At 53.3% G+C, this 12,999-nt stretch overlaps 1 protein-coding gene across 1 annotated transcript; it reads left to right on the plus strand.

Moving 5' to 3' along the window:
• The first annotated feature begins 705 nt into the window (after positions 1-705).
• UBE2Q1 (ubiquitin conjugating enzyme E2 Q1) lies at positions 706-12,508 on the plus strand. The gene is made up of 13 exons (XM_056852508.1): positions 706-1,018; positions 2,655-2,759; positions 2,883-2,987; positions 4,696-4,746; positions 5,512-5,652; positions 6,416-6,500; positions 6,737-6,797; positions 7,660-7,750; positions 7,872-7,930; positions 8,913-8,961; positions 9,519-9,614; positions 11,104-11,170; positions 12,383-12,508. Exons 1-13 carry the CDS (start codon positions 800-802, stop codon positions 12,412-12,414), a joined length of 1,161 nt encoding a protein of 386 aa, XP_056708486.1. The 5' UTR covers positions 706-799; the 3' UTR covers positions 12,415-12,508.
• Positions 12,509-12,999: the final 491 nt, after the last annotated feature.

The following is a 12,999-nucleotide window of genomic DNA, read 5'->3' on the forward strand; positions in this document are numbered from 1 at the left end:
TGAGCCTCATGGGGATGCCTAGCTGGCCACTGGCAAGAAGATACTGAATTAGGTGGGCTCTGCTCCAGCAGGGCTCATCTTGTGGGTGTAGGACATGCTTGGGCACTGCTAGACTAGGGGGCTTTTGCCCTGAGAGAGCAGGGCAGCTATGCGCCATTATTGACTGCAATGGAACCCCCCTCTCCAGAGGCAGTCTACCTGCTCACCGCTCCTGGATTCAAGGCGTCTTTAACAGGACGCAGCAACAAGGATTTTCCGGCGCTCCCGGGGTATTCCCTCTTCAACATGACGTCACCTTCCCTACATTCTAATCACCACCACCGACAAAAGCTCATTGGCTTAAAGGCAAGAATTCAGGATTGGGATTGGCCTGGAGACGAAGGTGGGGCGACATCCTGGCCATACCATTGGCTGTTCGAGTTCATACGTCACGAAGGACGACAGCCAATAACGTCGGCCTGAGCTTTGCGGTTGCCTCCGCCCACTTCAGGGCGGGAAAAGCTCGACTCGAGTCCCTTCTATGAACGTCATTTCCGGCCACCGCGCGCATGCGCCTTCTAGCCCATCGCCGCCTCTCCCTCAATTTACTTCGTCCTTCCTCCTCGCGCGTTGACGGGCCGGCGGCGACGTCACTTCCTGCGGGTAGGCGGTCCTCGGGGGGGACGCTTCCAGCCGAGGAGGCGGGCGGGGAGGATCGATGCGACGTCACTTCCCGCTGCGGGCCCTTCCCGGCCGCCATCTTGGTGCGGTGTGGGGGGAAGCGGGGGGCCCGTGGGCCGCGGGGCCGCTCGATGGGAAGATGCAGCGCGCGGGGCCGGGCGGGGCGGGGCCTGGCGCCGTGCTGGGGGCGGGGCCGGGGCGCGCGCTGCTGAGGCGGGAGCTGCGGCTGCTCGAGTCCATCTTCCACCGCGGGCACGAGCGCTTCCGCATCGCCCGCGCCTGCCCGGACGAGCTGGGCTGCGAGTTCCTGCCCGGCCCGGCCGGCAGCGGGCCCGTCCGTATCCATGGCAACATCACGGTGAGCGGCGGGAGGGGGGCGGCGGAGGTGGGGGGGGCCGCTCCGAAGGGCGGGGCGCGGAGAGCACGGGACTGTGGGCGGGGCCTGAGGCGTGACAAGGGGCGGGGCCTCTTAGGGCAGGAGGTGGAGACACATTGGGCAGGGGGCGGGCCACTGGGAGGGGCGGGGCCTGAAGAAAGGGGTGGGGCTTCTGGTGGGAGGCGGGGCCACCGCTTCAAAAACATTTTTATCTGAGTTATGAGGGGAAAGGCCAGGTGGCCGCAGTGGGTTGAAATGGCAGCTGCAGGACTGGAGGGGATGTTCAGGTGCAGATCCCGAGCGCACAGATCAGGAGGGCGGGAGAGACCCAAGTTCAGGTCACGTGAACTCATACAGGAACCTGCCTTGTACTGAATCGGACCCTGGGTCCATCCAAGTCAGTATTGTCTACTCAGACCGGCAGCGGCTCTCCAGGGTCTCAGGCGGGGGTCTTTCACGTCACCTATCTGCCTCGTCTCTTCAACTGGAGATGCTTGCCGGGGATTGAACCTGGGACCTTCTGGATGCCAAGCAGAGGCTCTACCACTGAGCCACAGCCTCTCTCCAAAATCTTCAATCACATGAACAAATGAAGCTGCCTTATACTGAATCAGACCACCAAAGTCAGTACCGTGTCTACTCAGACCGGCAGCGGCTCTCCAGGGTCTCAGGCAGAGGTCTTTCACATCACCTACTTGCCTGGTCCCTTTAACTGGAGATGCCGGAGATTGAACCTGGGACCTTCTGCATGCCAGGCAGAGGCTCTACCACTGACCCATGGCCCCTCACCTAAAGTTCAGATCCCCACACAGCCCTGAGCCTCCCTGGAGGACCTTTGGCCTTTTGCCCCATTTCAGCTAGATCTTCTTCAGAGGCTTATTGTGAGGTTGAAACGAGAAAGGATCACATATGCTGTTTCCTCTTCCAAAACGCAAATAAAAGGGAAGAGGATTAGGAGAGTAGCAGAGATCAGGGTTGCAGGTTCTCTCGGGCTGTTAGTTGGGGCCTTAAAAACATAGGAAGAGTCCTGCCAGATCAGACCAACAGTCCGTTACATCAAGCGTCTCCTTTCCCAGTGTGGCTAGCCGGCATCTCTTATTTTTGTCTTGTTCCGTCAGGGGTGCAGGAGCCTTCAACAGACGAATAGGCAGATGTATTATTTTTTTGCCCCCTTCTGGGTTTGGAGCAGGGGTCGGTGGAGGGGTGGTAGTTGTGACTTTTCCAGCATTGTGCAGGGGGCTGGACTCGATGACCCTGAAGTATTGCCTTAGGTCTTGGTTGCACGCTTGTTTTGGATCAAGGCAATGGGGGCATAGTAAAAGGGGTGAAGTGACGGCCTTGCTCCATCCCAAGACATGACCTGTTGTGTGTGTGTGTTAAGTGCCGTCTAGTGGCTTCCGACTCATGGTGACCCTATGAATCCATGTCCTCCAAAACGTCCTATCCTTAACAGCCTTGCTCAGATCCTGCAAATTGAGGGCTTTGGCTTCCTTTTATAGTCATCTCTTGTTGGGTCTTCCTCTTTTCCTGCTGCCTTCCACTTTTCCTAGCGTGACTGTCTTTTCCAGCGACTCTTGTCTTCTCATAACATGACCTGTCGACCTTCCCTTTTTCCTAGGAGTCTTATCCGGCTGTCCCTCCAATATGGTCCGTGGAATCGGACGATCCCAACTTAGCGGCGATCCTAGAGCGGCTAGCCGACGTGAAGAAAGGAAACACGTTGGTGAGGACTGGGGAAAAGGATCTACCTGCCAAGGGAATGGACCACTTTGGCTGGGGGGAACTGCGGCTGATGGCCACCGCCCCGCTAATGTTTTTTTCTCATCCCTTTCTCCTCTGTGCGAAGCTTTTGCAGCACCTGAAGCGGATCATTTCCGACCTCTGCAAGCTCTACAACCTCCCGCAGCATCCGGATGTCGAGATGCTGGACCAGCCTCTGCCTGCAGAGCAGGTGAGCCATCCTGAGGGCTCCCGTCACCCTCTTCGCACCGAGTGGAATCCCTGCTCTTGTGAATGCTGCTTGAGTTGGCACCCGTACCGGAACACTTGGGCCAGCAATTTTTGCCACAAAGCAGGATGCCCGGCAGGCACTTCGCAAATTGAGGCAGCTGGCCTCTGGCCGGGGGAGTGGGGATGGGGTCTTGTGTACAGAGGCCTCACCAAAATGGTTGAAAAAGCACAAAACAACAGCCAGCACGGCAACCAGTCACCAAAGGCTTCTTTGCTTGGTCACTTGTTGGCAATTCTTATTTGCTATTAGCCAGCAGCTATCCCATGAAGCTGCTTTGTACTGAATCAGAGCATCACTCCATCACGGTCAATATTTTCTGCTCAGACTGGCAGCTGCTCTCCAGGTGGAGGTTTTTCACATCACCGATGGCACGATCCTTTTAGCTGGATGTGCTGGGGATTGAACCTGGGACCTTCAGCATGCCAAGCAGATGCTCTACCACTGAGTCACGGCCCCTCCCTTTAATTCTTTAAGACATTACTCTTGATGGCAGCTGTCTCCTTCCCTTGGTCCAAGGAAAGCAGGGTCATGTAATCATTCCCGTTACTTTCCTTTCAACAGAACATAGAGCAACGGCCCTATGAAGAGCGGTTAAAACGCTTAAGGCTGTTTAGTTAGGAAAGAAGGCGGCTGAGGGGAGACATGACAGAGGTCTATAAAAGTATGCATGGTATGGAGAGAATGGACAGGGAGAAACATTTCTCCCTCTCTCATAATACCAGAACGCGGGGGTCATCTGCTAAAGCTGGAGGGTGATTCAAAACAGATAAAAGGAAGTATTTCTTCACACAGTGCAGAGTTACAAACATTTACATACATTTTATTGTTACGGCCATTGAGGGCGATCTGGCTGCGACATCTGTCACCCCATTGCTCGCCAGGGTTGATTCGGCTGATCTGACTGGCTAGGCGGGTGTCCCCTACCTCCCTCACCGCTCCATGTGCGTCCCTCCCGAAGCTGCGCGCTCGGTGGAAGAGGACGCCATCCCAGATAGAAGGAGTGTACCGTTCTTCAGTCAAGGGTATACGATAGCTGCGGTCCCCTGCTAGAACCTCCAAACAAGAATGCAGAGTTAAATTGTGGAGCTCCCTGCCCCAGGATGTGGTGATGGCTACCAACTTGGAAGGCTTTAAGAGGGAAGTGGACATGTTCAAGGGAGGAGGGGGCTATCCATAGCTACTAGTCAAAATTAAAACTTGTCATGATGCCTCCCTATTCTCTCCAGGATCAGAGGAGCATGCCTATTGTATTAGGTGCTTTGGAACACAGGCAGGAGAATGCTGCTGCAGTCGTCTTGTTTGTGGGCTTCCCAGAGGCACCTGGTTGGCCACTGTGTGAACAGACTGCTGGACTTGATGGGCCTTGGTCTGATCCAGCATGGCCTTTCTTATGTTCTTATGTAAAGGTTGGCTGACAGTGCCCGGGGGGGAGTCGGGGGTACTAGATGATCTTGGGAAAGGGTGGGCAAAGGAGGCAGCTGAACAGGAGAAGCCATTTGCTGCGGGTTGCTCTCTTGCTGTTTTTGAATTCTGAAAGAGATGGGCACTGTCCCAAGGTGAGGGCCTGGCAGCCTTGCGTGAAGGACAACAGAAATGGTGCCTGGGAAGCTCTAAGTCTGACCTCTTTCTGTCTTCTGATGTTGTCTAGAGCACACAGGAAGAAGTGTCCTCTGAGGAAGAAGATGAGGAGATGCCGGAGGTACGGGGTGGTGGGGGGCTCCTCTTGTGCTTTCTTAAAGACTTGCAAGCCTGGTAGTCTCCCAGCTTATGACCACCAAGCTATATCGATTCCCCGCCCCCCCATCCAGAAATTCCATGGTCAGAATGTCTCCACTTGGAGATCAGAATCCTTACAACAGGGGTCCCCAAACGTTTTGAGCCTGTGGGCACATTTGGAATTTTGACATGGCACGGTGGGTGCAGCCTCCCAAATGCTGCCACAAAATGGCTGCCGCAGGAGGTGAAGCCAGCCACCAAATGATTATAGAATCATAGAGTTGGAAGGGACCACCAGGGTCATCTAATCCAACCCCCTGCACAATGCAGGAAATTCACAACTACCTCCCACACCCCCAGTGACCCCTACTCCATGCCCAGGAGATTGGGGGGTGGAAACCATCATAGAATCATAGAGTTGGAAGGCCCCACCAGGGTCATCTAGTCCAACCCTCTGTACAATGCAGGAAATTCACAACTACCTCCCCCCACACAAACATCCCAACTTGACTCCTCAGTTGCACAGTGAAGATCCTTGTGGTGTGGTGGCAGCTGCTACCCAAGCAACATTTTTTTTAAATCTGCAGCGCCAAACAGAAGCCTTGCTGGACAAAAGGCCTACCTGACCCCTCCCACCTCCTAAGAACACTTGGTGGGTGCAATAAAAGGTTTTTGGTGGGTGCCGCAGTGCCCACAGGCATTCTGTTGGGGAATCCCTGCCTCACCGGGCGGCTCTTTTCTCTGCAAGGACACGGAGGAGCTGGATCACTACGAGATGAAGGAGGAGGAGCCAGCGGAAGGGAAGAAGGCAGAGGACGATGGCATCGGCAAGGAGAACCTGGCCATCCTAGAGAAAATAAAAAAGAACCAGAGGCAAGATTACTTAAATGTACGTGTCGCCCGGCGGGAGGGTCAGGTGGGGAAAGGGGACCGGTGGGCTGGAACCGGGGAGGGGGGGCTTCAACCAAAGCATCGGAGCTTTTCCCCTCTGTCGAAAGGGTCGTGGTGGAAGTTCATAAAAAACATGCACGGGTGGGAGGAAGCAAATAGAATTTTTTTCCTGAAATGCGATCCTAAGGCTTGGTATGTCTCGGTGAATTTGACGGACAGGAAAAAGTGCTGGTGCAAAGAACTCTCATGACACACTAGAATTTTTTAAAAAGTTTTTAAAGTTTTATTGCAAAACACAAACATATAAACATAAAATGTAAACATGTTCATACAATTTGCATGGAGCTTACTATTACATTTTACTAGTTCACTTATTTTTTACTTGGCATTATTCTCTTGCCTTGACCTGGATGGCCCGCCGTAGCCTGATCGATTCAGATCTTGGAAGCTAAGCAGGGTCGGCCCTCGTTAGCACTTACATGGGAGGCCACCAAGGAATACCAGGGTTGCTACGCAGAGGCAGGCAAAGGCAGACCACCTCTGAACGTCTCTTGCTTTGAAAATCCCACAGGGTTTCCATAAGTTGCACTTTCCACCACCAGCGCAGTTCTGGGGCGGGGCAGTTGGTAACATTCTTGTCTGCCCTCTGGAAATGCCCCTGGCAGGTCTGGTGAGAGGGTGGGCAGGCCTGTGTTTTGCGAGTAGCAGAGCGGTTTCGCCAGACGGGCGTAACAGCGAGACCCCTCTCCCATCCCTCGCAGGGGGCAGTGTCTGGGTCCGTGCAGGCCACCGACCGGCTAATGAAGGAGCTCAGGGATATTTACCGATCGGCAAGTTTCAAAGGCGGTAAGTATCGGGCAGGAGACCTGAATTGCAAACCCCGGTTTGGGGAGAGGGAGGGAGGGTTGGTGGAAGCCAAGCCGTGGTTCTGCTGGTGAGATGCTTGGGTAGTGTCAAAGTGGGGTGGGGGGGAGGGCTGTCATGGAAGTGGGGTGGGGGGGAGGGCTGTCTTTTCGCTGGTCCACGTAAACAAACCTTTGTTATCCCCTGCGGTACCAACCTGCTTCTTCGATCGTCCGCAGGAAACTATGCAGTTGAACTAGTGAACGACAGCTTGTACGACTGGAACGTCAAACTCCTGAAGTAAGTCTCCGTCCGACCCTTTGCAACCGTGCAACGTCGTGAGCTGTAAAACAGGTTGGGGGTGGGGGCGGCAAGGCATCTAGGCTGGGGATGGTCAGATGGGCGGGATGGACGATCCTGGGCCAGGAGTGTCGCTTTCAGAATCATAGAGTTGGAAGGGACCACCAGGGTCATCTAGCCCAACCGCCGAGCAGTCTCTCTGCGAGCAGATAGAAGCCCTTCCTTCCCTCCTTCCAGAAGTCAGCTTCCTTTAGGGTCCTAGAAGTTGTTGGTTGTTGGATTTTTTTATATGCCGGCTTTCTCTACCACTTAAGGGAGACTCAAACCAGCTTACAATCACCTTCCCTTCCCCTCTCCACAACAGACACCCAGTGAGGTAGGTGGGGCTGAGAGCTGAGACTAGCCCAAGGGCACCCAGCTGGCTTCATGTGGAGGAGTGGGGAAACCAACCCTTTTCACCAGATTAGTGTCTGCCGCTCATGTAGAGGAGTGGGAAATCAAACCTGGTTCTCCAGATCAGAGTCCACCACTCCAAACCACCGTTCTTAACCACTACACCATGCTGGCTCTCCCCGAGCAGATAAAAGCCCTTCCTTCCCTCCTTCCAGAAGGCAGCTTCCTTTAGGGTCCCAGGAGCCAGAGGAGAGGGGCAGAGCAAGTGGCAACTGCTCTGTATATTCATCCTTCCCCCCTTCCCATGTATAGGGAGGCTTTTTCCCTCCCACAACGAATGCAGAATCCTTCCCCGCCGACTGAAGTGGTACGGCCCAGCAGCAGCCGTACCGCGCGATGAGCTTTGCGGAGCCTCCGACTGGTTCCATGCTCACGGGGGCCTCCCCTGTCTTTCCCCCCGTCTGCTCAGGGTGGACGAGGACAGCGCTTTGCACAGCGACCTGCAGATCCTCAAAGAGAAAGAGGGGTCGGATTTCATCCTTCTGAACTTCACCTTCAAGGTCAGGTGGGGGGGAGGGAGGTGGCGGTGATGGGGAGGTGGCGGTGATGGGGGGGTGGGGAGAGAAGGAAAGGGGTGCTGAGCAAAGCTTGGACGCGCAGCTTCTCCTCTTCTCCCTTCAGGATAACTTCCCCTTCGACCCGCCCTTCGTAAGAGTCGTGTCTCCCGTGCTCTCGGGGGGGTAAGTGCCTGCTCGAGTCTTGGAATTCTGTGATCCGGCTTCCCGCTGCAGCCTCGTCTGGCTTGGGCGCGTGTAACTTTCTTAAAGGAGAGTGTGCCAAGGCCTGGGCTGCCATGGAAGCCTTTCTCCTTACCTGGATGTGTGGAGGCTGACACCTTAGCAGTGATGCAGAGGCACTCTGCATGGGCTCAGAGTCGCCTACAGCTGCTTTACCCTAGAAGCCTTCGACCAAAGCATTAGTTGGCTGGTGCAAATCGGGATGTGAAGATTCAGCTTCCGCCTCTGCTGCTGCTTTCTTCAGACTCTAGGCCAGGGGTGCCAAACATAAGGCCCGCGGGCTGGATCCGGCCCCTGGAGAGCTGTTTTCTGCAGATAACAACCCTGCAAGATACATTAGGCTGGGAGAGAGTGAATGGCCCAAAGCTACCCACTGACATCTGGCTGGGGGGAATTGAACCTAGGTCTCCCCGGGCAAGAGGAAAGGGTTGGGAAGGAGGGAGGGAGGGAGGTGACCGTAAAACTTGGTTAGGAGCAGGGGCTCCATTGTGGGACTCTCGGCCGCCCTTCCTTGCCCCAGAGCAGGTACTGGGGCAGTGGACTTTCCGCTCGTTTCAGAGCTCTTTCCTGTTGTGCTGCTGTGCAGGGGCGGGAAGTAGGGTTGCCAGGTCCCTCTTTGCCACTGGTGGGAGGTTTTTGGAGCGGAGCCTGAGGAGAGCGGGGTTTGGGGAGGGGAGGGACTTCAATGCCATGGAGTCCAATTGCCAAAGCGGCCATTTTCTCCAGGGGAACTGATTTCTATTGACTGGAGATCAGTTGTAATAGCAGGAGTTCTCCAGCTAGTACCTGGAGGTTGGCAACTCTAGTGGGAGGTACTGTGCATTGTGGGAATTAGGAAGGAACAGGACGGGCTTCTCTTTTTCAAAGGATTCCTCTTCTGGCCTTGCAGCCGACTTAGGCTTCTTTTCTCTGCGTTCCCTCTCAGGTACGTCCTGGGTGGAGGTGCCATCTGCATGGAGCTTCTGACGAAGCAGGTGAGTCACTTGCGGTAGGCGCTTCCAGCCTGTGCTTCGGCCGCTGAATCAATGTTGTGCGCCTCCAGAGAACCTTGGGCTTAATCTTGTGTGGTCCCCGCTTCCTGTCTTTTACCCACTCGTTCCCACAAACTTGGATTGGTTTTTCATAGAATCAGAGTTGGAAGGGACCACCAGGGTCATCCAGTCCAACCCCCTGCACAATGCAGGAAATTCACAACTACCTCCCCCCCACACCCCCAGTGACCCCCTACTCCATGCCCAGAAGAAGGCCAAGATGCCCTCCCTCTCATCATCTGCCGAAGGTCATAGAACCTGCATTGCTGACAGATGGCCATCTAGCCTCTGCTTAAAAATCTCCAGGGAAGGAGAGCTTACCACCTCCCGAGGAAGCCTGTTCCACTGAGGAACCGCTCTGTTTGCAGGGGTTCGGTTGAAAGGCAGGGTGTGGGAAATTGAATGTCGAGAGTCCTCCTCGGTGGAGGAGCCAGGAGGCTGGATTTGGGGGGGTCTCCCCTTTTCCTCCCTCGGAGCTGATCCTGCTTGTATCTTTCCAGGGCTGGAGCAGCGCCTATTCCGTGGAATCTGTGATCATGCAGATCAGTGCCACACTGGTGAAAGGCAAAGCCAGGGTCCAGTTTGGCGCCAACAAAGTAAGATTTTTTTAAAGAAATCATTTCATTTAGAGTCCACCTTGGTCACTGAGGAGCGGGGCAAATACCAGAAGCGTTAAAATCAGTTATAAGAACATAAAAGCCATGCTGGATCAGACCAAGGCCCATCAAGTCTGTTCACAAAGTGGCCAACCAGGCGCCTCTAGGAAACCCACAAACAAGACAACGGCAACAGCATTATCCTGCCGGTGTTCCACAGCTCCTGATATAATAGGCATGCTCCTCTGATCTTGGAGAGTATAGGTATGCTGGGTACCCAAGGTTGGGTGAAAAGAAAATGTATATAAGTTTATGTATAAACACTAAAAGTATAATTTATTAGAAGCGCTATAAGTTAAAATTATTTAGAAGCATTAAAATAGCACAATGGCATTTCCTGAGGTTGATAACTATAACCACATACCAAACGCATTTCGGCCTATGGGGCCTTCATCAGTGGTTAATTAAAACCCTTTGTAAACCTGCACACATTTACAGAAATACATTAATGAATACAAACAGTTTGAACCCAACCAGGCATGTGTATATGTTGTAAATTCTATTCTCAATTGCTCCATGTCCAGAAGTATAATAGATACTTGTTGTAATACTGGTTAGTATAAGTCTCTCAAATACTATGTGGGCAGGTATCTGATACCTGCCCACATAGCATTTAAGAGACTTATACTAACCAGTATTACAACAAAATCATCGAATCATTGCAGGAAATTCACAACTACCTCCCCACTCCACACCCCTAGTGACCAGAAGATGGCCAAGATGCCCTCCCTAGGATCTAGGATCAGCCTAGAGCTCTAGGATCAGCCTAGAGCATCCCTGACAAGTGCTTGTCCAGCCTCTGCCTGAAGACTGTCAGAGAGGGAGAGCTTACCACCTCCCTAGGCAGCCAATTCCACTGCTTAACTACTCTCATTGTAAAAAAAAAATTCCCCCAATGTCCAGCTGGTACCTTTCTACCCACAATTTAAACCTATTATTGCGAGTCCTATCCTCTGCTGCCAACAGGAACAGCTCCCTGCCCTCCTTGAAGTGGCAGTCCTTCAAATATTTCAAGAGAGCAATCCTGTCCCCCCTCAACTTCCTCTTCTCCAGACTGAACGCTCCCAACTCCCTCAGCCTTTTTTCGCAGGGCTTGGTCTCCAGGCCCCGGATCATCCTTGTCGCTCTCTTCTGCACCCGCTCCATTCTGTCCACATCCGTTTTGAAGTGAGGCCTCTAGAACCGCACACAAGTCTCCAGTTGTGGCCTGACCAATGCAGGGTACAGTGGAACTATGACATCTTGCGATTTGGATGTTATGCCTCTCTTGATGCACCCCAAGATCGCCTTAGCTTTTTTTTTTTGACGCTGCATCACACTAGCTGCTCGACACTGGAGTTGAGAGCCTCCCACCATAGCCTCAAGTGGTATCTCTAGGTGGTGAGGGTGCCGAGCAAGCGTTAAAAGCTGACTCCATTCTTCTCCGCAGAACCAGTACAGCCTGACGAGAGCACAGCAGTCATACAAGTCCCTGGTCCAGATCCATGAGAAGAACGGTAAGGACTAGGAACATGGGGGCACAGGCAGCGGAGGAAGCCCTTTGAAGGGGCAGAGGATTCTTCTATATAGTGCTCATTAGGGTTCTTAATCAATAGCAACATGGGAAGGCATTTCACACTTAACTAGTTGGGTTTTGAGTTGCATCAACCCATTTGGATACAGGAACTCCCATGCATTCATGACTGGAAGTTGTGTTCCTCCTAGAATTATAGAGTTGGGACCACCAGGGTTATCTAGTCCAACCCCCTGCACCATGCAGGAAACCAACAACCACCTTCCCACTACACCCCCAGTGACCCCCACTCCATGTCCAGAAGATGGCCTTCTCATCATCTGCGTAAGATCATAGAATCAGCATTGCTGACAGATGGCCATCCAACCTCATAGGACTTTGGGGAGGAAGTGGGAAGTACTGAAATTCTCTCTCTCTCTCTCATATACCCCACCTTTCTACCCAGCGTGGTGTAGTGGTTAAGAGCAGTGGACTCTACTCTGGAGAACCGGGTCTGATTCCCCACTCCTCCACATGAGCGGCGGACTCTAATCTGGTGAACCAGGTTGGTTTCCCCACTCCTTCACATGAAGCCTGCTAGGTGACCTCGGACCAGTCACAGTTCTCGCCGAACTCTCTCAGCCCCACCTGCCTCACAAGGTGTCTCTTGTGGGGAGAGGAAGGGAAAGTGATTGTAAGCCGGTTTGAGACTCCTTAATGGTACAGAAAATCTTGTTATAAAAACCAACACTTCTTGTTCTTCTTCAGTCGTTCTCCTCTCCTCCATTTTTATCCTCAGAACAACCCTGTGAGGTAGATTAGGCTGGGAGTGTGTGACTGACCCTGAGGTCACCCAGCAGGCTTCCATAGCACGAGTAGGGATTCAAACTTGTGGCCACTTTGTGGCTGTCCACCATGCGGTGTCAGAATTCCAAGGGCGCCCACAGGCTCAAAATGAGTGGGGACCCCCGCTCTACTACATTAGTACCCCTTTTCTTGAGACCAATCCAAACCGTCATGTTTTGAATCCCTTTTCCCGTCGGATACTAACGTGAACAGTCGCTGGCTACTTTGGTGCTTTAGTTTGTCTTAGTAAATGTACAGTCGAATCAGGGCTTTCTTTTTTCACAGCTGTCTACCACGGCCACCTCCAATGTGTGTGCGTGAAAGATCCTCTTCCCCCCCCCTAATCCTGGCTCTCGACTTTCATTTGCAGGCTGGTACACGCCCCCCAAGGAAGATGGATAGCGCGGGGTGGGGGCCGCCTGGACCAATCCGACACCCCCGCTGAACGCTGTGCTCGGCTCGTCAAAAACGCCTCCTCTCCCTCCCAAGGACAGGACCGCGCCGCCCCGTTCAGCAAGACGAAAAGTTGAGCGGCTCTTTACAAACTTTTATGGAATCAAAACTGTTGCGAGCATCCGGGCCGTGGGGCTCCGCGGCTCGCCCTGGACCCGCGCTAGCAGGCAAACGGGCAGTCACTTGAGTTAAAAAACCGAAACCACACCCCACCCTCACACAACACGAAAAAGACTCCGTTCTCTTGTTATCGCTGGCAGCTTCCGGTTCTGCTGCAGCCTGGGGGCACCTATGCCTCTCTCCCTCTGCTACGGATTTAATTTATTTTCTTATTTTCATGTACACTGCTTTTTTTTTTCTTTTGGTTACAGTGTATGATGGATGTGTATGGGAAAATGTATCTTTGGAAAACAATTACATTTGTTAATTTGAAAGGGGGACTGGTCTTACCTAACCGTTTGCAAGCTAGGGAGCCAGCGTGGTATAGTGGCTAAGAGTGGCAGACTCTGATCTGGAGAACTGGGTTTGATTCCC

The sequence above is a fragment of the Euleptes europaea genome, chromosome 7 (assembly GCF_029931775.1).
Source record: "Euleptes europaea isolate rEulEur1 chromosome 7, rEulEur1.hap1, whole genome shotgun sequence".
Classification (NCBI taxonomy): Eukaryota; Metazoa; Chordata; class Lepidosauria; order Squamata; family Sphaerodactylidae; genus Euleptes; species Euleptes europaea.

What these genes read in the sequence shown, in the direction of transcription:
- UBE2Q1 (XM_056852508.1), top strand. Translation starts at nt 800, where the DNA reads ATGCAGCGCGCGGGGCCGGGCGGGGCGGGGCCTGGCGCCGTGCTGGGG. An exon ending in AAGATGAGGAGATGCCGGAG is followed by an intron (nt 4,747 to 5,511) that starts GTACGGGGTGGT and finishes TTTCTCTGCAAG; the next exon opens with GACACGGAGGAGCTGGATCA. An exon ending in AGAGGCAAGATTACTTAAAT is followed by an intron (nt 5,653 to 6,415) that starts GTACGTGTCGCC and finishes CATCCCTCGCAG; the next exon opens with GGGGCAGTGTCTGGGTCCGT.